The 21,821-nt window shown below is 50.9% G+C and overlaps 1 protein-coding gene across 6 annotated transcripts in view; it reads left to right on the forward strand.

Moving 5' to 3' along the window:
- The first annotated feature begins 7,095 nt into the window (after positions 1-7,095).
- Positions 7,096-21,821, forward strand: part of TMPRSS5 (transmembrane serine protease 5) — a 65,274-nt gene continuing 50,548 nt past the window's right edge. For 2 of the 6 annotated variants that reach the window (XM_081799452.1, XM_081799451.1), the window contains exons 1-12: positions 7,685-8,473; positions 11,824-11,959; positions 12,300-12,398; positions 12,880-13,002; positions 14,096-14,231; positions 14,587-14,700; positions 15,404-15,447; positions 16,187-16,349; positions 17,326-17,504; positions 19,087-19,185; positions 19,641-19,783; positions 20,034-20,186. In XM_081799452.1, coding sequence (XP_081655578.1) covers positions 8,471-8,473; positions 11,824-11,959; positions 12,300-12,398; positions 12,880-13,002; positions 14,096-14,231; positions 14,587-14,700; positions 15,404-15,447; positions 16,187-16,349; positions 17,326-17,504; positions 19,087-19,185; positions 19,641-19,783; positions 20,034-20,186 — 1,392 coding nt within the window. In that variant the 5' untranslated portion in view covers positions 7,685-8,470. Of the gene's footprint in view, positions 8,474-11,823; positions 11,960-12,299; positions 12,399-12,879; positions 13,003-14,095; positions 14,232-14,586; positions 14,701-15,403; positions 15,448-16,186; positions 16,350-17,325; positions 17,505-19,086; positions 19,186-19,640; positions 19,784-20,033; positions 20,187-21,105; positions 21,816-21,821 lie in introns of those variants that run through there. The other 4 variants (XM_031041459.2, XM_081799453.1, XM_081799450.1 and 1 more) reach the window with 4 other exon arrangements.

Consider the following 21,821-nt stretch of genomic DNA (forward strand, 5'->3'; position numbering starts at 1 on the left):
AGCCTCTTGGGAATGCGTGCTCCTGTGTGGGGAGGAGAGAGCCAGCCGCTTTGTCTGTCCTTCCCACTTTTTATGGCTGCCACGGTGGCTGATGCAGGGGGAGTTCAGGGCAGGACAGAAGGGGGCTAATTTTTTTTTTTTTTTTATTTGAGGACTATGATGTGCTGGTTACTGGGTAAAGTGCTAGGAATAACTCTCTTTATGCAGGCATACCTTGTTTTATTGCACTTCGCTTTATTGTGATTTGCAGGTACTGTGTTTTGTTTTGTTTTGTTTTTTACAAATTAAAGGTTTGTGGCGACCCCCCATCGAGCAAGTCAAAAATGACACCATTTTTCCAACAGCATTTGCTCACTTTGTGTCTCTCTGTGTCACATTTTGGTAATTCTTGCAATATTTCAAACTTTTTCATTATTATTATATTTGTTAGGGTGATCTATGATCAGTGATTACAGCTTGCTGAAAGCTCAGTTGATAACATTTTTTTAGCAATGTTTTCTTAATTAAGGTGTGTGCATTATTTTTTAGACATAATGCTATCATTGCACACTTGATGGACTACAATAGAGTGTGAACATAACTTTTATACGCACCGGGAAACCCAAAAATTCACTTGACTCACTTTATTGTGACATTTGCTTTATTGCTATGGCCTAGACCTGAACCAGCAATATCTCCAAGGTACTCCCGTACAAAAAGAAGCCGCTAATTCTGGATTTGGGGGATTAGGCGAGATGTTTGGTGATGGGTTGGCAGTTGAACTATATCGTGAGGTGAGGCACCTGCAATTTTCTCCTTATGAAAAATGAGTGAAGGACGTTCTAGGTTGTGAGCACAGTCTAAGTGAAGAGTGGGAGTGAAGGTCTACTTGAGGAATATTCTAGACTTTGACTGTAGTTGGAATATAGAGTACAGGAGGAGAAAGGATGCAATGCAACACAAGGCCGAAGAGATGAGTTTGAGATTAGATCATGATGTGCATTGAATAGTTAGACTAAAGAATTTTTTTTTAAGATTTTATTTATTTATTTGTGAGAGAGAGAATGAGAGACAGAGAGCATGAGAGGGAGGAGGGTCAGAGGGAGACGCAGACTCCCCGCCGAGCGGGGAGTCCGATGTGGGACTCGATCCCGGGACTCCAGGATCATGAGCAGTCGCTCAACCAACTGAGCCACCCAGGCGCCCTAGACTAAAGAATTTGAATTTGATCCCAAGGGGAATGGGGAGTCAGTGAAGGTTTATGTAAGGAGCAGAGTGGCCTGGTTTGACCTTTGTTTAGGGAGGAACCCTGGTAGCCACATGGAAGATGGGTTGTGTGGGGTTGAGAAGGAAGGCAGGGAGATTGTTTAAAAAGCAAGAGATAATAGGAGTCTGAACTAAGGTGGGGGTGGGGAGTGGCGGGTAGAACTTTCCTGACTGGACAGGATGGTGGAAGAGAGGTATAAAACAGACTGGCACGTCTTGATCGATTGCTTCAACAGAACTTTACTGGGCACTTACCATGTGCCAGACACTGTGTGCAGCTGAAAGGACAAAGATGAAGGGACAGTGTCCCTGGTCTTGAGGACTTACCACCAATTAGCCCTCAACCATGTCCCACATGAGTGTGATTCATGAGCTACTACTGTGGGGGTTGTTGGGGGAAGGTAGAGGGACATTTAACTTGGGTCTTAAAGCATGGTGGCAGGCTTATTATGTCCCTGAGCTGCTTTTTAAAAATGGTTGTCATGGGGCTGTCCTGGGTGGCTCAGTCGGTTAAGCGTCTGCCTTTGGCTCAGGTCATGATCTGGTCTTGGGATCAGCCCTGTGTTGGGCATCGTGCTTAGTGGGCAGTCTGCTTCTCCCTCTCCCTCTGCACCCCCTCCACCCCCTGCTCATGCTCTCTCTTCCTCTCTCTTTTTCTCAAATAAATAAATAAAATCTTTATTTTATTTTATTTCTGGTTCTGGGGATAAGGACCGACATTTACTTTAGCTCTAAAGGCTCTGCCTAATCTGGTCCACCCACTGTTCCAGCTTCCACTCCCATCATCTCCTTTCTGCTATCTGGCTTTCACTTCTTTTAGTCCCTTGGTGTCAGCAGACTCTCTTCTGCCACAGGGAATTTGCCCCTTGTCTTTGCCTGGAGCACTCTCACCTCTCCCAGATCCCATCTGAATCATCTCTTCCTTGGAGATGTCTTTCCTGAGTCTTCAGACTCAGTCATGTCTCTGAGAGTTACATGCTTTCATTAGTACCTTGTACCTCTCTCTCATAGTACTTTTTTCAGAACTGTAAGTGTGCATGCTTTGTGGTCCTTTGATTCATGTGTGTCTCCTCCCACTAAATGGTAAGCTCTTTAGGGCACAAATTCTGACCGGTTTTGCTCAGCACTGTTATCTTCAGTATTTGCACAGTGCCTGACACATAGTACACTCTCAATGAATGCATATTGGCTGATTGATGGGCTAAAATAATTAATTAGTTAAAGGAGGAAGGGCATTTCAGGAATGAGGAGCAACATGAACAAAGGTGCAATGGTTTATTCTGGGGATATTCTAGAAACAACCAGTGACTGGCTTATGGAAGGGAGGTTAAAGGGGAGGAAAAACGAGGCTAGAAAAGTATGTTGGGTAAACTTGGGAAAAAACCTGTACCATGCTAAGGACACCGTGGGTGCAAGTTAGGTGCACCCATCACACCCTGTTCTTCCCCCATCAGAGATTGCATTCTAATGGTTGGCTTGATAGAACAAGCCTATGAGCTCCTTGAGGGCAGGGGCTGTGCCTGACTTATTCGCTGATGTAACTCCAGAATCTAGGAAAGTACCTGGCATTTGGTAGGAACTTACAAAACACTTGTTGAATGAATGAATGAGCAAATGAATCAATGCTTTTATCATGGGAGCTACGGTGAGCTATGGAAGGTTGTTTTTTTTTTTTTTGATTTTCTTTATTTATTTGTCAGAGAGAGAGAGAGAGAGCACAAGCAGGGGGAGTGGCAGGCAGAGGGAGAAGCAGGCTCCCCGCTGAGCAAGGAGCCCGACGCAGGACTCGATCCCAGGACCCCAGGATCATGACCTGAGCCGAAGGCAGCCGCTTAACCGACTGAGCCACCCAGGCGTCCCTGGAAGGTTTTTAAATATTTTTAGTTTTGCTCTAGGAAATGTTACTTTGGCAGCAGGGTACAAAAGAGGAGGGTCCATTTTCACTTATTTTATCCTTCTGTATTGATAGTTGAGCAGTGAAGGAGGATCACTTGGGCAGCTGTTACAGTAATTCTGGGGAAGATGCTTGTGGATGTTTAGGGTACTGGAAGAAGGGGTAGATTTGAGAGCTGTCCTATTTGAATGACTGGGTGGAAGGTCAGGAGTTGGGAGCAGGCAAAGATGACCCCAAGATATTCAAGATTTCTATTTGCCAAGGAAGAGTCAAACTTCTTGCCAGTGAGGTCTTGCTGGGGAGAAGAAGGGGGAGGGAAAGGAGAAGATGGAGTGGGGGCCATCTCTAGGCCCTTCAGAGGAGGGTGCCCTCCACACTTGCTTAGGCATCCCTTATTTTAGATTTTGGTCAGAATAAGACAGAAGAGAGTACTCAGACAGCAGTATGCTAATGAGTAGGCAACTGATTACCACATGAGACCACATAGCTATTCTTTTCCTTCTAAATATACTTTTATCCATTTCTTTGTATTACAAGCAAGCAAAATGGCAACAGACAGTCAGGGTTTCTTCACTGCCTATTAAGACGCAGTAATGGTCTGGAATAAGTTAACTGGATCTTGCATTTTCCCAATTCTCACTTATTAAAGCTTCTCTTTTATTAGACTTAGGAATCATTAATTTCTTCACTGAGAAAACCACTCTCCAGAGGGCTGGTTGGAAGGAGGTATGTGGTTGGGTCTCATTAGGCTGTGGGATGGCATTAGAGGGTCTGATGGCTTGAATTAACCCCAGTGGGATGGTCTGAACCCAACTGGGAGGGTCTGGGACTTGTTTGAGGGGACCTGGGGATATTGTATATACAGATGGACCGTGCAACAGATAGAGTCTGAGAGTGAGAGATGTGTTCTTGGTAGAGATGAAGCTAAAGAGAGGAATGGGATGGCACTGAGGGGATATATAGAGCTGTTCGGAATCTTGATCCTGCATCTCATCCCACGCATGCTTTCACAACCTCCACTGAGAGCACCAAACTCCCTTTCTCTGGGAGAGAAAGAGTGAATAATTATGGGGGCTATCTAAGCAAGTCTGAAATCTGTAGGGCAGGCAGTCAGGAAGGGAAGGTCATGGGCAGGCTTAAATCCACAAAGAAGGGCTGAAGCTGTCATCCACCGGCAGACAGGAAGGGAGCATCATGAGCAGAATGGAACTCAATAGGCACTAGCTAGAGCAGTGGTCTATAGGTGGAACTTCTCTCTGAGCCTGCATGTTCTGTGAATACATGACTTGTGGGGTGTGTATGTGTGGTAGGAGTGGGAGAAAACCCCGGACCAGATGTTGGGAGGCCTGGGTTTGGATGGCCTCCAACTTCCTGCGGCATAAATGGTAGATTCTTTCAACAAACTTTATAAATCTGAGAATTCTGTATAACTTGAACTCAGGTATTTCCATTTGCATAGAAGAGAAATACAACAGTGTGATCTGTCCGAAGGACAGCTGAGAAAGGCCCTTCTTGTTTTTGAGAATATTGACTGAAGGAGGAGAGAAAGCAAAATTTCAAGGTTCATGAGTCGAGGCTTGTCCTGGTCCTGGGAGTCAGGGAGTTGTCAGGGGGAAGAAGGTAGGGGAGCAGGGTCCGGACTAGGATGAAGCTACATATGAGTCACCATGGTAAAAATAGAGATCCCAGGGCCTTCATGCAGAGGGGTCATGCTTCAGTTGGCTTCAGATAGTGCCCCCCACGGCACAAAATTTAAGGAGGCATCACCCTTAGGGTGTTCAAGTACTGACACTCCACTTGCTAGTGAGTGACTCCTTAAAGTTTGCACTGTAGGCCCCTGCTGCCTTTCCCTGGAGGTTGGTATTCTCTCCCTGCCAGGGAAACGGCCAGCGTACTCAGAATAGCTCACCTGGAATGGAAGGAGTCCAGAGAGAAAGAGAAGAGCCTTCCTAGGTAGCAAAACAGAGAAGGATGGCCAGAAAGAGGCCAGTCCCAGTTTAATCTAAAACACACTCTTTTTTTTTCCAGCTTTATGGAGGTTTATGATTGACAAAATTGTGATTGTAAAATTAAAGTGTATATCTTAATGATTTGATGTCTATGTGCGTTGTGAAAGGGCTCTTCTCATCTTGTTCATTAACACATCTATCACCCCACACATTTATTTACTTACTTTTTGGTGAGAGCATTTAAGTTATATACTCTTAGCAAATTTTAATTATACATTGCAGTGTCATAAACTATAGTCACCATGTTATAACTTATATGAGTTATAAGATGAATAAGGTGCTCAGGCCTTATGGTGGTTACCATGCATGCAAGCTCCATTCACTTTCAGAACTAGGTGTTTTGGGAGCCTGTCCTTCAGGTGGAAGTCTTAAAAGTTGGAGTGCAAGATGTGGAGTCCAAACACTTCCCTCCTCAGGGAGAATTTGAGAATTGTGAGTTCCCTCCTGATTATATGTTGCTGTGCCATGGGTGGAGTTTATGGCAAGAGTGTGTCTCAAACTTTTCTGCCAGTTTTGGTGTGGAGATTTCTTCGTTTGCCCTACTGGAGGAGTCACTCAGCTAGTTTCTGGATTTCTTTCGGAGAGGATCGCTCTGTGCGTAACTGTAGATTTGATGTGTCTGTGGAAAGAATTGAATTCAGGAGCCTTGCATGTCATCACCTTGAACCAGAATCCTTTATTGATTCCTTTTTTTCCCCCCTGTATATGGGCCATACTTTCTTATTTTTGTGTGTGTGCCTCACAATTTCTTACTGAAAACTGGGTTTTAAATAATATAATACATCAATTCTGGAAATCAGATTCTCCCCATTCCCTAGTGTTTATTGTTGTTGCCATTTGTTTAGTGACTTTTCTGAATGAATTCTGTAATGTCTATATTCTTTGTCGTGTGTGGCCACTGAAGTCTCTGCTCAGTTAGTTTGCTTAGTGGTCAGTGAAAGATTGGACAGAGATTTGCCTCCGATGCCTAGAACCAGTAAGTCTCTCAGTCTTTGTAGAGGGGCTCTATGGACATGTTGGGGCATGCCTTCAACACTCAGCCAGGAAGTTTACAGCTGTGCCCTAGCCTTCATTTCCTGCTTTTTCAGGGCATTGAGCTTAGCCAGAAATGAGAGCTTAGGACCTTCTTGAAGTCTTTTCTAAGTATGTACACAGTCCTGGGTATGTGCACATTCCTGTTCATGTGCTTACTTTCTAGATTCTCTGGAATATTTCAGAGCCTTTCAAAGTCCCTATGGACACCTCATTCCCTAGCTTTTTATTTTAAGGTTTTTGATTAGCTGATTATTTGCCCCAACTCTTATCCATTGCCTTAGGCAGCCGTAAAGTCCAACAACTGTCTTTGATTATTTTCAACAAACCTCCTTAGAGAAAAAGCTGTTCATACTGGCAAGCTCAGAATCCAGTCAAATTAAGACAGTCTCACAAAAGGGATCTTCCAGAGAGTTCAAACAATGACAGCTCTCTGGAAATGAGTCTTTGAAGGAACCCCAACCCTGTTCTACCTGTGGCTGCCAGGCTGCTGGTTTTCCTTGTGATTGTGGGATATTGGTTTCTAAGAAAGAGGGTGATGGAATAACAACAAATTAAAATGCCACAAAGCTCACCGTTCTTACCAAGATTGCGTCGTTTTTCTTGAATAAACAGTTTCCATATTGCTGTAAGCCTCTGGTTAATTTCCAGACTTTTAAAAATTGGATTCTGACAAAATTTCGTCAGTTTTCTCCTTGCTTTTATGGAGAAGAGATTTTTCAGAGGTCTTTACTCTGGCATTTTCACTGACATCACCTGTAGTATATTTAGAATGCCCTTCTATGTGATTGCCTTCTCGTTTCTCAAAACACAGCTCAAATGTCTCCTCTCCTGTGAAGCTTTTTCTGTGTCCTCTGGGCAAAGGAGTCAGCTCTTTCTTTATCTTCCTATACCTCTGTGTTTATGCCCCTGTTTCACAAATAATAGTTATTGATATCTGTTCCTGTGTCTTGTCTCAGCCTGCAGTTTCCTAGCTGGTGACTTATTCATTCTCCATGCCCAAACTAGTTCCGGACACACGGTAAGTATGCGTATTTGTAGGCTGAGGGGGTATTTGTTTTAGGAGATCTCAGAGCCTAGCCAGGGGATTCTCAGCTCCAGCCACCAGTTCTCTCCTCCTGCTTTTAGGATTCATAGCTGACTTCTGTGTCTTCATTGTATTAGAAGTGTGGGGAGCTCTGTGTGATTACCATAAGCTCAGAGTTGACTGAGTGCATGAGGGAAGTAGAGAGCAAAAATAAAGCCTGTGTGGATGAGGTTCAACAGTAATAATAATGATAGCAGCCAATATTTACTGAGTACATTCTATGCTAGATACCGGGCTAGGAGCTTTCTATTCAATATCTCATTCATTTCCAGCACCAATTCTCTGAGATGGGTACTATTATCCTCATTTTTCACGTGAGGCTAAGTAAGGGAAGTGGCAGAACTGGAGTTAGATGAAGGCCTGACTTCTAAAGCCCATATTCTTAACCATTCCATCTGAGGGATCCGTGAGAAGCATTTGGAGGCGGGGAAACCACACAAGCCTTCTTCCTCCCTGGCACCTGTTCTTCCTCACTGAAGAGATGTGGTTCCCAGGTGTGTTCAACCCACCCTGGGCTCAGCTGGGCCACCTTGTAGTTTGAAGCAAGATAGCGCCGAGGGCTCCTGTAGTAACTGGCCCCAAGAAAGCTGGGTGGAGAGGCCCCATTTCCCCAGCACTGGGGTGACAGGCGTAGCCCTGAGGAGAGAAATGACAAAAATTCCTCATTATCATCCCAGTTCCAACATGGTGACAGCCCCAGACTGCTGGGAAAGCCAACCCACACAGTGATGAGATGTAATCCAGAGGGCTCAGAAACATTTCCACAAATGCTAATATCAGCCCCTGTCAGCAGGAAGGGGGAATTGTGCGAGCACGCATGGGGCACACTGTTTGGCACAAGGGACTTGGTTGCTAAGCAACTGTATCTGGCCTCACCTCCTCCCTGCAACCTTTTCCTCTGTTTCTAAGCTTCTAGTTAGCAGATGGGAGGGGCTGAAGCTGCCCAGCCCAGCCCTTGGCCCCCTTTCCTGCAACAAGAGGTCTATTCATGGTTTCTGAGCAGATTTATTGTCTCTCTGATTCATGTCTGTGTGTGGGGGGGCCGGGGGGAGAATAAAGGGATAAAGGGAGGGGCATATGTGAACTAGGGAGACCTCACCCTCCAACCAAGCTGGCTGAGCTATTTAATCAATGCTGATCCAAGAACAGGAGCAGAACCCTGCCTAGAGACCCCGAGGGTTTACTTCGGTGCCGCTGAGCCGAATGGTAAGACTCTGCATACATCTGTGCCATCCCTGACCTGGCCTCTCTCTCTTTCTCTCTCCCTGCCCCCACCCTTGGGCTTCTAGGCTAGATGCTAGAGGAGGCCCTGTGTGGCCAACCTTCTATTTTTTCCTCCAGGGACTGACTTCTAGTCTCCTCTCCTGTCCCCCATAGGCCTATCCAAGTGCTTTGCACATAGACAGTGTTTAGCAAATCACTATTACATTGAACTCCTACTCAAAAGGAGGACCAGGAGATCCTGAACCATTACAGACCATTGTTGCAGGCTATTGCATGAGCTCAAACACATGGATTTGGAGGTAGAGCAACTCCTGGGGTGAGGCCAGTTAGTCCAGAAGCTGAACTGAAAGCCGAGCTCCCTTGATACTGAGACAGGAGAAAAGCCTGGGTATGCCCTGGAATTCTCTCTAGACCAAGCACTGCCTCTTTGCTCAGAAGGACATCAGTTCAAGAGAAACCGTGTTCCCAGAGAAGAAACCCAAACCCCAAATGCTGTTGCCACTTCTCTGCTTTTTTATGGGTGCTTGACTGACTCTTCCAAGCCTGTGGTTCTCCAGTCTCATTGCTTGTGCCCTTGAGCCTCATTTCTAGACCTAAGAAAGAGTGTATATGGTAAGGGGCAAGGCAAGACCCCATGTTTCTCCTATTGTTGGTGGGAGGACCAGCCCTATAGATCCTGGGCTGTAACTGGTGTAGGGGATGGGGAGTAGGGGTGGTGTCTTGCTTCATATGGAAGTTTGGGCTGCTGCCCTGCTTGTGAGCTGAACTGGCAAGGGTGTTCATGGGTCCAACAGAATGATTTCCAGGGTAATTTAGAAGTGACTGATCTGGGCGAGTCTTCAAAGGCTTTTTTTTCTCCTAGCCTGAGGGTCAGGAGCACAAAGTTCAATGGAACACAAAGGCAGGACTGAGGAATGTGACAAGAACATTCCATGTGACACATGGAAATCCCATCTAAGCCAACATTGTCTTGGAGTCAGTGTTTCAGGTTTTTATGATCATTGGGTACAACTCTAGGTGTTGACAGGATAAGCTGTAATCTTCAGAGGAGACGAGTCATACTAACTTTTATTTTTAAGAGAGAGAGAGAGAGTGCATGTACACTTGCGGGTGAGGAGGTGGCAGGGAGGGGCTGAGGGAGAGGGAGAGAGAGAATCTTTTTTTTAAAGATTTTATTTATTTATTTGACAGAGAGAGAGAGAGAGCACAAACAGGGGGAGTGTCAGAGGGAGAGGGAGAAGCAGATTCCCCGCTGAGCAGGGAAGCCCGATGCGGGACTCCATCCCAGGACCCTGAGATTATGACCTGAGCTGAAGGCAGACGCTTAACCAACTGAGCCACCCAGGTGCCTGAAAGAAAGAATCTTAAGCAGACTCCATGCTCATTGTGGAGCCCAATGCAGGGCTCGATCTCAGAACCCTGAGATCATGACCTGAGATGAAATCAAGAGTCGTATGCTTAACTGACTGAGCCACCCAGGCCCCCCTGGAGTCATTTTAAGTTTTAAGGGGTCTTGTCTGTTTTACTGGATCCTAAGTTCCTTGAGGAAAGGATCCACTGCTTTTACATATTTCTTCTTATTATTATACTTAGCATTTGCATTGAACTTTATAATTTATAAAACCCTTTTGATCATATAATCTTTTGTGGTCTCCCCGCCTGCCTTCCTCCTTAACGTACATTAACTGAATTCCCACTTCGTGGCAGGCCCTGAGCTAGGCTCTGGGACCCTAGACCAGTGAGGAAGGGCAGAGAGAAAGAGAAGTAAATGAGCACAATATAGGGTCCCAACAGGTGCCTTATAGATTGAAGACAGCTTCTTGGAGAAGTGACATCTAAGCTGTGTCTTAGGAGTCAAGCTACATGGGGGAAAGGACAGCTGATGCAAAGTTTCTGTGGAATGAGAGCACGTTAAGGCCCAGAGGACTGGCATGTGTGTTACTATGACCGAGTTCCACTGTGGAGGGAATCATGCTGGCAGGTGTGGATGGAGAGGTGAGGAAGGGTGAGGGCACAGAGGATTTTGTGGGCCGTGCCATAGGACTTTGGATTTTTCTTAAAGAGTAGGAAGTTTCATTGGGTACTTTATTTATTTATTTATTTTTTCTAAAGATTTTATTTATTTAACAGAGAGAGACATAGCGAGAGCAGGAACACAAGCAGGGGGAGTGGGGAGAGGGAGAAGCAGGCTTCCCGCAGAGCGGGAAGCCCGATGTGGGACTCGATCCCAGGACCCTGGGATCATGACCTGAGCCGAAGGCAGACGCTTAACGACTGAGCCACCCAGGCGCCCTCATTGGGTACTTTAAAAATGGGGTGAGCCTTCTCATGTTTGAATTGTAGGAGGATTGCTCTGGCTTGGACATTGAGTGGAGATAAGATGCTAGAGGAGGGAGCTGACTTGTTGGGTAGTAGTGGTTATCACTCTTATTTTCCAAATGAGAAAATTGAAGTTTGGAGAGGTGTTGAGTTAAGTTCACATAGTAGGCTGCAGACCTAGCTTTGAACTGCTGGTCCGGTATTTCTTCCAAGATCTTATTTTCCATTACTCTTCTTCATGGCTCATGAGCATCAGGCAACATATAGCGTCCTCTGCGCTATGCTTTCCCACCCCCATGCCTTTGCCTCTTCAAGTGCCTGGAATACCCAATGCCCATATATGTCCATTCAAGCCCTATTCATCTATGAGGGACTGTCTCAGGCTGTCTTTTCTAGGAAGCCTGTTTTGATCTCCCAGTGAGAAGTAACCTCTCCTTCTTTCTTCTGTCACTTAACATGTTCTGTCTTTTTTTTTTTTTTTTAACATATCAGGACCCGACTGCAAATTCTCTGGGGCAGTTAGGGAGTGTTCCATGTTGATTTATTTTGAACTCCCTATAGTGTCCCCCACTGTGGCCCAGCCACTTGGGCTAAATCTTATTTACTGGATAAATGAATGGATGGTGCATTGGGCAGGGGGACTTCCTCTGAGACAGGAGAGAATGAAGAAGGCTGGGATCTAGAGGCCTGCGGAGGGATGTTGAGAGATTCAGCAGATGCCCTTGATGGTTGTGGGAGGCCAGGGAAGGGAGTGGTGAGGAGTGTGGGCTTCTGAGTTGGCCCAGTCTGGGTTTGAATACCCACTCTGGTGCTTACTGGCTGTGTGAGAATAAGGTGGGTGGGGTTAGGGGTTCCAGGAGAGCAGAGAGGGCCTGGAGGGGCATCAGTAGCAACACACAGAGTCTCCAAGATGAAAAAAAAAAGGCAGTGAATGCACAGCTGAGGTTAGAGAGTGGGGTCTTGTAGTGGGCTGATCTTCTCCCTTTGGTGTGGGGATCCTGAGTGACCGACAGTTATTTCCCCAGAGCCTGATGCCGGATGGCCAACCCCACATGGAGGCTCAGGATGCAGAGGAGGGCCCAGGACCTGGGATCTTCAAAGCAAAGCTGAGAGACCCACTGCGGAGGCCCGAGGCCCAGCAGCAACCCAGTAGGCCAGACTGGGCTATAGGGGAATGACAGGGTGGGGACAGCGACTGGGTAATCTTCCTACATCCCCCAGATCCTTCTTGAGAAAGCCCCCAGTGGCTGATGGCGAGAGGCTGCCTCACTGTTTATCCCAGACCTGTTTTTGCTCTGTTTCCAGTTTGGGGGTTGAGTGGGCTCTGGGGGCCTCAGTGGGGATGGGGTGGGTGGGTGGGGGTGGCAGGTGCAGTGGGGCAGACTCCTGCCACAGCCCCGTGGCTGCCTGGCCCCATGGTGGGGCCTCGGGCAGAGTGAGGCTGGCAGGCAGGAGCAGGGCACACAGACTCCTCTGCCCTGTCCCGCAGGCTCTCGGGCAGGGCGCCAGTGCTCAGGGTGGTGCTGCTGTGCAGGGCTGGGAGCCCCGGTGCTGCTGGCTGGTGTGAGCGTCGGCTCCTGGCTTCTTGGTCAGTGCTGGGACCCTTCAGCGCTCCGGGGAGGGCCTAAGAACAGGGTCTGGGGCGTCCTTGCGGGAAGAGACAAGCAGATGTAAAAGGCAGCCGGGACCTGTCTTTCTCATCTACTCTGAACTGACAGCAGGGAGAAGGGAGGGACTTAGGCTCTGCGTGCAGAATGCTTTAGTCCTACCGTGGGAAGTGGAAGGTACTTGAGTGGATGACCCAGGGAGGCCCAAGTCGAACTTTCTCTAGAAGTCTTTCCCAGTCAGAGGGAGAGAGACAGGGACAGGGAGAGAGAGTGTGTGCTGAGCCTCTCAGGCGGGTGGGGGCCCGCCTGAGGCTGGGTGGCCGAGGGGGAGTCCCCAGGCAGCTGCTTTTGTCTCCCTCTGTTGCAGGGGTCTTGTTCTGCCCCTTGGCCCTCTCATGTGGGAATCCCTCCCTTCTCCTAGCCTCTTGTCTGTGACCCTCTCCCTGTCCTTGTCCTCTGAAGTGCTGTATCTGTGGCCAGTGGCCTCTCAGCCCGCTGCCGGAACCTTGCAGAATGAGGAGATCCCTTTGAGCTGCTCCGAGGCCAGCGGTGAGGAAGCCCTACTCCCCATGCTTCCCAGAGCAGGTGGGCCACCCCCCCAAGCCTACGGACTGCCCCCCCCCGGCCCTGAGCCCCTTCAAAGCTCTGGGACCCCCACTTCTGGCCAGGGACAAGAGGACCAGAATGAAGGGCCCTGACATCACTGCCAGCATCTGGGTCTCCTCCTCTGGCGGGAAGGGAGCGACGTGGTTCAGCCTTGAAAAGTCCATCTCAGATTTGGAGCTTTCAGCACTCCCTGGGGGACTGTCTGGATCCCTAGCTGGGGCAAGGCCAGGAGCCCAGGCTGGAGGAGGGGTGGCAACTTGCCATTTGAGGCCGAGTGAGCCAGCAGGATGGGGAAGGGGGAACTGGTGCGTGTGGGGAGCTGGAGTGGAGCCAGCAGGGGTCCCCACCCACTCCACATTGCCCACCCCCCACCCCACCCCCTTCTCATTGTCCTCTCCCTGCCAAACATGAGTCAAGGATCAGGAGATTAGGTGCCCGGGCAGGGGCTGGAATCAGTCATAGAAGTTACAGGCAACGTGGAGCCTGCTTTTGCCAGCTGTGTGACCTTGGGCAACACTGCTTCTCGGAACTTCCGTTTCCTTCTCTACAAAATGGAGATGCAACTATTTATTACATAAAGTTGTAAGAATAGTATGAGCTAATGTATAAAAGAGCCTAGCACAGAGCCTGGAGAAAGCAGATGCTCAGTGGTAACCATCACTATTATTACCACAAGATACGACACTGGGAGACCCGCACTTAAGTCCTGGATCCATCATGCGCAGACTCTGTGATAGGGGGCAGGTCGCTTAACCTCCATGCCTTAGTTTTCCCTCTGCAGCATGGGAGGATGGTCATACTCACCCCACAGGGTTGCTGTGACAATGAGTGACAGAGCACGTTTAAAAGCACTTGGTTAAACACCAAACTGGAATGCAGCACTATAAATAGGGGCTATTTTGTTCTCAGAACTGGCCTGATGCCCTGGGGGACAGGGAGCCTGACACTGTGTGACCCAGATGCTGTCTTGAGACCTCTTCAAGTCCCTGCATGGCCAGGTCCAGCTCCCCCTGCCCAACCTGCCCCTCCACCCTACAGCAGGTAGGATGTGACTGCCATGCTGTGCCTTCAGTATCTTTCAGAATAAACACTGAGGACTTCTTGCTGGAAGTACAGGTGAGGGCACAGCCAGACTGGCTCCTGGTCTGCCACGAGGGCTGGAGCTCTGCCCTGGGGCTGCGGATCTGCCAGAGCCTTGGGCAGCTCAGGTAACTGGGACCAGGCTTGGGGCCCGGGGAAGGTGGAGGGCCGGTGGTGGTGGAGAAAGGGGAGTCGGAGACCTCTATCTGCCTGTCCCCGTCAAAGTGCTCAGGAACTGGCAAGAGGTCATTTTGGCCGTGTCCTAGCCTCTGGGCATGGTGGGGCCCCAGCTCATTTCTCTCCTTTGAGCATCCCTGCTTTTTAACAAATATGAATCCCAGAAAAGGTCATTATCAAAGTCTTGCTCCATGACCGTACTGCTGGGAGGATGGTATCTCATGCACATCTTGGTCATGATTATGTACCATTTCCCGTGCTGCAGTAAACCGGTTTCCTCCTGTTCTGTTCCCCTCTTCCACCAAGACTCACTCACCACAAGAGAGTGAACCTGTCTGACATCAAGCTCAACAGCTCCCGGGGGTTTGCTCAACTCCCTCCCAGACTGGAAGGCCTCCTGGAGGAGGTGTGGCTGCCCAGGTAGGGCTTCTGAGGAGGTTGAGTGGGATCCCTTACTTCTGGTGAACAGTTTAGCAAAAATCTTTGGGTCATGGGAGCGTGGTGGTGAGGACATAGGCCATGTGAGATAGGACACAGAGGAACAGTTCCCAGTCAGAAATCACAAACTCAGTTCACGTGAGTGGGGACTGACTCTGCCAGGAGAGCCAGAGCCCTGTGGGTTTGAGGCATGAGAGGGATCAAGGCATTGGGCCGCTGGGGCCAGAGATAAGTAGGAGAGAGAAGAGGACTTTGGTCCAGCAGGAACTGAGGTTTTGCTAGGAAGGAGGAGGGGGAGAGGAGAGCAAGGAAGGGGCTGGAGAGAGAGAACGGAGTAAGCCCTGGAGGGGCATGCGGTGAAGTGTGCTATTCTTCATTCATTCCTTTATCCATCTACTGAACACAGGTTCATTCAGGGGCCCTCAGCGGGCCCAGCTGGACTTCCCATCTACAAATACTGGATTTGGGCCCTGCGCAAGACAACCGTCAAGGGCCATGACCTCCTGCTGGTGCTCTGGGGTGATGGGACAGAGTAGCATTGCTGTCCTAGAGACCTGTTAATGAGGAGGGCCCTAGGGGCTTGGATGGAGGCAGGACACAGATGGGGGGCTGCACCGGAGGCCTCTTCTCTCTCCACCTTGGGTGGGCCCCTGCCCTGCTTCTTGCTGCCACCTCTGTTTTGTAGGAACAGCTGTACTTCCGGCCAGATCGTTTCCCTCAGATGCTCTGGTGAGTCATATCCAGGCATATCCGGAAAGGTGGCAGTGGGAAGAAGGAGTCTCCCCGCTGTCCTGAGTGTGGTGAGCCCCACAGAGAGACTCAGCTTGGTCTGGGGTGGGGTTCCTTGCCCACCTGCCTCTCTGCCTGCTGGTCCCCTTCTGCCCCAACAGAGCCCTGTCCAAGCCTCTGTCCTGTCCCCTACCAGCCCCTGATCTGGGCGGGTCATCTCCGTGCTTCACTTCCTGGCACTACCTGACATGAATTCCGAAGCTCCTGCCCCCTTTCATCTAGAGAGCCCCAGAGGGATTTCTGTTCGCTGCTAACCGGTTAGCACCTTCGGGAGACTAAGGAAGGGGACAAACTGGGGGCCACATGGGAGACAATCTGTGGAAATTCTATCATCTGACCCCCCACCCCCAATCATCTATGCATCTCTTCCTCTTTCCTCTTCCATGCATCCATCCACACACCAACATTTTGATCCCTCCTGTGGGACAGGCTTTTCGTGAGGTGTTGGGGCTCCACGGACACTGTAGGTGTGGTCGCAGCTCTCAGTGAGCTTGCAGCCTGATGGGGCAGCCACACCCCGATGTGTAATTGGCACTTCGACCATCCTATCCCCCAAGCTTAAGGCCAGGAGTAATAAATGAGAGCTATCCACACTGGGCCACACTCCCCGAGGTTAGGACCATGCTGGCTCCCACCTGTCTTCTGGCTCACCATCTCCCCTGTGCTTCTCTGTTTGCAGAGTGTGGGGCCGGGCCCCTGGCCTCCCGGATAGTCGGCGGGCAGGCCGTGGCTCCTGGGCGCTGGCCCTGGCAGGCCAGTGTGGCCCTGGGCTCCCGGCACACGTGCGGGGGCTCCGTGCTAGCCCCGCGCTGGGTGGTGACGGCCGCTCACTGTGTGCACAGGCAAGTCTCAGGGGCTGCTGGCAAGGAGAGCGCCTCAGCGGCCTTTTCTGTTTGGCCCTTGGTATGTCCCATATAACATGTCCACGTCGGACTGTCTGCCTCCCCGCGTCCATTCTGAGAGGCACGGACTGTGCAGTTCTCCCCGTCCCGCACCAAGAACATCTCTGTACGAATAGCAGCAATAGCACAAAGATTGGTTCTTTGTATTTGCTCAGTTTTGAAGGTTTTCGAAGGCTTTCCCATTCACAGCACTCTGTGCTTCTTAATGTTTATCACAACTGTAATTAAATCACCTTCCGTGTAATTATTTGTTTAATGTCTTTCTTCCCCTTTAGACTGGAAGCTCCATGGGAACAGAGACTCTCAGTCTTGTTTACCACTGAGTCTCTTTGTTGATTTTCCCACTGCCATGTCCCCCTGGCCTAGAACAGTCCTGGCAGATAATAGGTGCTTCATAAATACTGCTTGGAGCAGTGTAGGAATGAATGATGAGTGAATGAGCTCTTCGGACCTCTCCTTTTGGTGGCGGGCAGGGCAGATAGCGTACTGCTCGGAGACTGAGGCTGGGAGAGGTGAGGTGACTTCCCCACGATCACAGGTAGTAGGTGGAGAGACAGGACTCATAGAAGTTTTTCTGACTTGCAGTTAGGATATCACACAAGCCCCTTTGATGTTTGTTATAAAACATGGAGGAGCATTATTCAGGACAGAGGGGAAGGGAGTTGCAGATCACCCACAGTGTCTTCCTTCTCTGGCTGGTGCAGAGCATTTATTAAGCACCTACTGCATGCCTAGTATCTTGGCAGCTGCTGCAGGGATACTAGGAGGCACGGTCCTGGGTTCTGGGAGCTCCCAGCCTGGTGATGGGGGCATCCATTAATGGCTTCTCTGGCCAGCTTCCCCCACCTGCCACCTCACTTAGGTCAGCCTCTTCTGCCCCATCCTTCCCTGGGCTCAACATGGCTCCTATGTGCAGTTTTAGGCTATCCCTCCTGTCCAGCTGGCGGGTCCATGTGGGGCTGGTCAGGCACAGTGCCGTCAGGCCCCACCAGGGGGCTGTGGTGGAGAGGATCATCCCTCACCCTCTCTACAGCACCCAGAATCACGACTATGACATCGCCCTCCTGCGGCTCCGGACGCCGCTCAACTTCTCAGGTGAGGCGCTGGCCAGGGGTGAGCAAGCTGCGCGCTGTGGTGAGCGAGGCAGGCCCTGGGGGGCGGGTGGGGGCTGAGGGGAGAGCTCATTTCTGAGGTTCCCTCCCAGGGCCGTAAACCTTAACACATTCAGTTCATTTGGTGACCACAGTGAACTTTGGCATCGCCTGGACCTAAGCTTGCACCAACTCTTGTGGAGGCTCTTTTGGGGACAAAGTTTCTGGCCCTTTGCATAGCTGGGCTGCAAGTGGGACTTGCCTCAACGTCCCCAGCAGAGCTTCCTTGTTGCTCCATCTACCAACGGGCTGCTCCGCCCCTTACCCCAGGCTGGCCCCAGGTCCCAGCCACCATGTGACATGTTACAGTTAATAAGCTTTATTTTCCCAAATGTCTTTCCTTCAGTCCTTGTAAGAGCCCTGACAGGTAGATGAGGCAGGTATAAAGAGGGAAGGACAATGACGTTTAGTGAGGAAAGTGACTCTCTGCAAGATCACACAGCAAACCATTCCAGAGCCTGGTGTCCTGACTCCGGGGTCCGGCTTCTCCACAGCAGCTGCTCTTGAAAGCAACCCCCCCGCCCCAGCATGCACGTGTGCCTGCATGCTCACCGACAAATACACACACACGCTCACACGTGCACACACTGGCTCATGCAGTCTTCACCCAAGTACGCATGCACACACGCTCACACACGCTCTGTGCTCCTCCCTCCCGTCACCTGTAGCCTTGGGTTTCCCAAATCACAGTTTTTGCTCCATGCCCTTCACAAATTTTACCACGTATGTGTACCCTCTGAACTGTGGCTCAGCAGCTAGTATTTCTAGAGTGACTTAAGTACATTTGAAAGGGGAACTTTGAGTTATGACCTAACTGGAGAACCCATATTACTGGTAGCGAATAGGTAACAACCGTAAAAATACCGAGCGAAAACAAGACAGCGGTCAAGTTCCAGCTAGCTGCCCTCTGCAGATCCGCTGCGCCCAGACCTGCTGTTTGTGTTTAGGTGGAGGTTGGCAGGCACTGGATGGAATTTTTGTCCTGGATGCACTTGGAGGGACGGAAAGAGCCCTAAGAAGGGAATTCTCTTTCCCCGTGTACATCAGTGCTTATTTAATGGCATGTCTATGTGCTACTGTAGACCAAGTTTGGGGCCCGACCCCGTAGGACTTGCCACACGCTTTTGGAAACAAGGCCCCAAGAGGGATCAAACACCCTAAGGAAAATCCAAAATGAGTCCTCATTAGGAGAAGTTGGGCACAAAGGCCCAGAAGAAATTCCCATTCTCCCTCAGTGCCCAGGCCAGGGGTGTGCAGCGTGTCCGTTGCCCAACCTAGAAGGCACCACGCACGCAGCAGTGTATACGTTGTCCTCCGTGTCAGCGGTGACCTCCCTGCCGATGTGGTTTAGTGCGCGGCCTGCACAGCCTTACGGGAGGCCAGGCTGGTGGAGGCGGGGAGCCAGGACTGCTGGAGAGGGAGTGAGGAGGACCTTCCAGTCCTGGTTCTTCCCCCAGGCTGAGGGTGAGGTGGTGGGGAAGGGAAGCTGAGCCCGAGTGGGCCCAGGACCACCCGCTTCTCCACAGATAACGTGGGTGCTGTGTGCCTGCCAGCCAAGAAGCAAGATTTTCCGAGGGGCTCGCGGTGCTGGGTGTCTGGCTGGGGCCACACCGACCCCAGACACAGTGAGTCAGCTCCCAGGGCCCTGGGGAAAAGAGGGGTGGGGGGCTGGGGGGACACTGTCCCCAAGATGAGGCCCCTCTCTCTCCCACCTCCACCTCCCCCAGCCAAATGGCGGTGCCAGCCCCCTTTTACTCTGGTATCACTGTTGGCCAGACCTAGGAGCCCTGGTCTCCCTGGCCTGGGTCTTTCTGGGAGAACGTTCCCTGAGTTTCCACTGAAGCCACTCCATCCCAGGAGTGCTGTGGCCTTGGCATTGGGGGGGCATATCGCTCTTACGTCTGACGGACCCGTGCCTCCTTCCCAGGGTCCGCAGCTCCCACCTTGGGCTCCCCTCTTTGGGTCTCATGTCTCCAGGGCCTCTAACCACCTTCCCTCTTGCTGCTGTGTCTTCCTGGCCTTGCTTTGTGCCCCGCGGCCTGGCTCTGTGTCCCTCCATCTCCACGTGTACCTCCTGTAGCCCACAAGTCAGATACGCTCCAGGACACGGTGGTGCCCCTGCTCAGCACCCAGCTCTGCAACAGCTCTTGCATGTATAGTGGGGCACTCACCCCCCGCATGCTGTGTGCTGGCTACATGGACGGGAGGGCTGATGCGTGCCAGGTACAGCATGGAGGGGGACTGTAGTGGAGGGTGGGAACGGAGGGACCTGTGGTGGCTTGGCCCCTGCTCTGAGCAGCCACTCTAGGAGGAGGGGTGCCTAGGCAAGTTGGGTAGCAGCTGCTAAGGATTTAGGGAGGAGTGAGGCAAGCGGAGATCCCATGCTGGAAGCAGCAGGGGCAGGGAACAGAGGCTCAGCTCCCTCCACCAGGAAGGGCTAACGGCCTCTTTCTCGGTGTCTCTGTGCCCTCAGGGTGATAGCGGGGGCCCCCTGGTGTGCCTGGACGTGGGCACCTGGCACTTGGTGGGGGTGGTCAGCTGGGGCCGTGGCTGTGCAGAGCCCAATCACCCGGGCGTCTATGCCAAGGTTGCTGAGTTCCTGGACTGGATCCATGACACTGCAAGGGTGAGTGTGGGGGCAGGGGTGGGGCGGTCGGGTTTGTAAAGGACCCAACCCTTGGAAACTGTGACCCTCGCCTCTTAGGCCTGGGCCCTGCTTGGGGCTGGAGAATGGGGAGGAGGAAGTGATGCTTGTAACACTGAATCCATTGGATTTCTCTGGATTTAAGTGTTAACTAGGTAGGAGTAGACCTGGATGTGTAGCCCAGATCCGCCATTTACTCTGTGAGCTTTGGCAAATTCCTAACCTTGGCAAGCTTCAGTTTCCTGGTAATAGCACCACGGCTAGCTGTGGGGAGTGATCCTGTGATGAGTGAATGATGTAAGACGACGAGGAGCAGCGAGCTGCCCAGTGCTAGCTAGGCTTGCAGAGAGTGCTCCGCGTGTTATTCATATGCGTGTTTGCTCCTGGTTTCTAAGGCAGTTAAGAGTGCCTGCATTCCCTGCACTATGGAGAGAGCTTGGCATTTAGCGGTTTGCGTTAGCAAGGGATTAATTCTTGTGCGACACTGGGCAAGGCCCTCAACTTCATCCGTTCACTGGGAGGGCCGAGCAAGAGAATGTGCACGGAAACAGGTTATGTGTATAAAGAACTTTACAAATGCAGGGCGTGATGAAGAAAAGCATCTTTCTGCAGGGTTGGACACAGACACAGGTGGTAGGTAATAAATTTTAGAGTTTACAGGGGACATATGCACCCGCCTTCTCATTCAAGCCTTACAGAAAACCTCGAGAAGCAGATATTTTTAGCTGCATTTGATAGAAGTAGAAATCAAGGTTCCAAATGGTGAAGTGATTTACTAAAATGAACGTTACTGGGCTGGTAGGTGGTTGGGCCACGCTGTGGGTCTGGCTCCTTCCTCTGTCAGCCCAGGACTCCCTCCCCGGTCCTGCCTACAGCCTCGTGCTTCCTGGGTCTCTGGCAGGTCCACTAGATGGAGAAGCGGCAGCCTCAGATGCAGAAGGCACGGACCTCCTACCACACAAGACAGTCACCACCCACGGGCCAGCCTCCAGGGAGGGCCTCTCCCCTCCCAGGGCCCTGATTTTGAGCCCCTCTTTCTCACCAGAGAGCCTCAGTAACAGGAGAGTGGGTGGGGCTGGGCTGGGAAGATGGGGGAGCTGGGGGGTATGGGGAAGGAGTGAGAGAGGAAGAGGTGGCTGGCAGCAGCTCGGTGCCTGCCCTTCTGCCCTCTCCTCCCCCCGCCCAGCCCCACTATCTTTTTGTGCGCATCTTTTGGGAGGATGCTCAGGGATGCCCTGCGATCAACTCTCTCCAAGTGCTCTCAGGTAGGGCAGATGCCTCTCTAGAGGAGCCCCTGGCTCAAGGCAGGGCCAAGTCCGTGGAGTCAAGGATCCTCCTGACTCTGCAGTCATTCTCACCTACTGCCTATTCCCGCCTGGCTCTGGCTGGCCCTGCTGGGGCGGGGGGGGACTGTAAGAAGTGCTCTGGTTGGTGCTGGGATAGGGCGTTGGTTTAAAAATGACAATCAGTGAACTGGTCCAAGGAGTGCTGTTATTTTTTTTTTTTTTAAAGATTTTATTTATTTATTTGAGACAGAGAGAATGAGAGACAGAGAGCATGAGAGGGAGGAGGGTCAGAGGGAGAAGCAGACTCCCTGCCGAGCAGGGAGCCCGATGC

The sequence above is a fragment of the Leptonychotes weddellii genome, chromosome 11 (genome assembly GCF_054177405.1).
Source record: "Leptonychotes weddellii isolate Sample4059 chromosome 11, ASM5417740v2, whole genome shotgun sequence".
NCBI classification, from domain to species: Eukaryota; Metazoa; Chordata; class Mammalia; order Carnivora; family Phocidae; genus Leptonychotes; species Leptonychotes weddellii.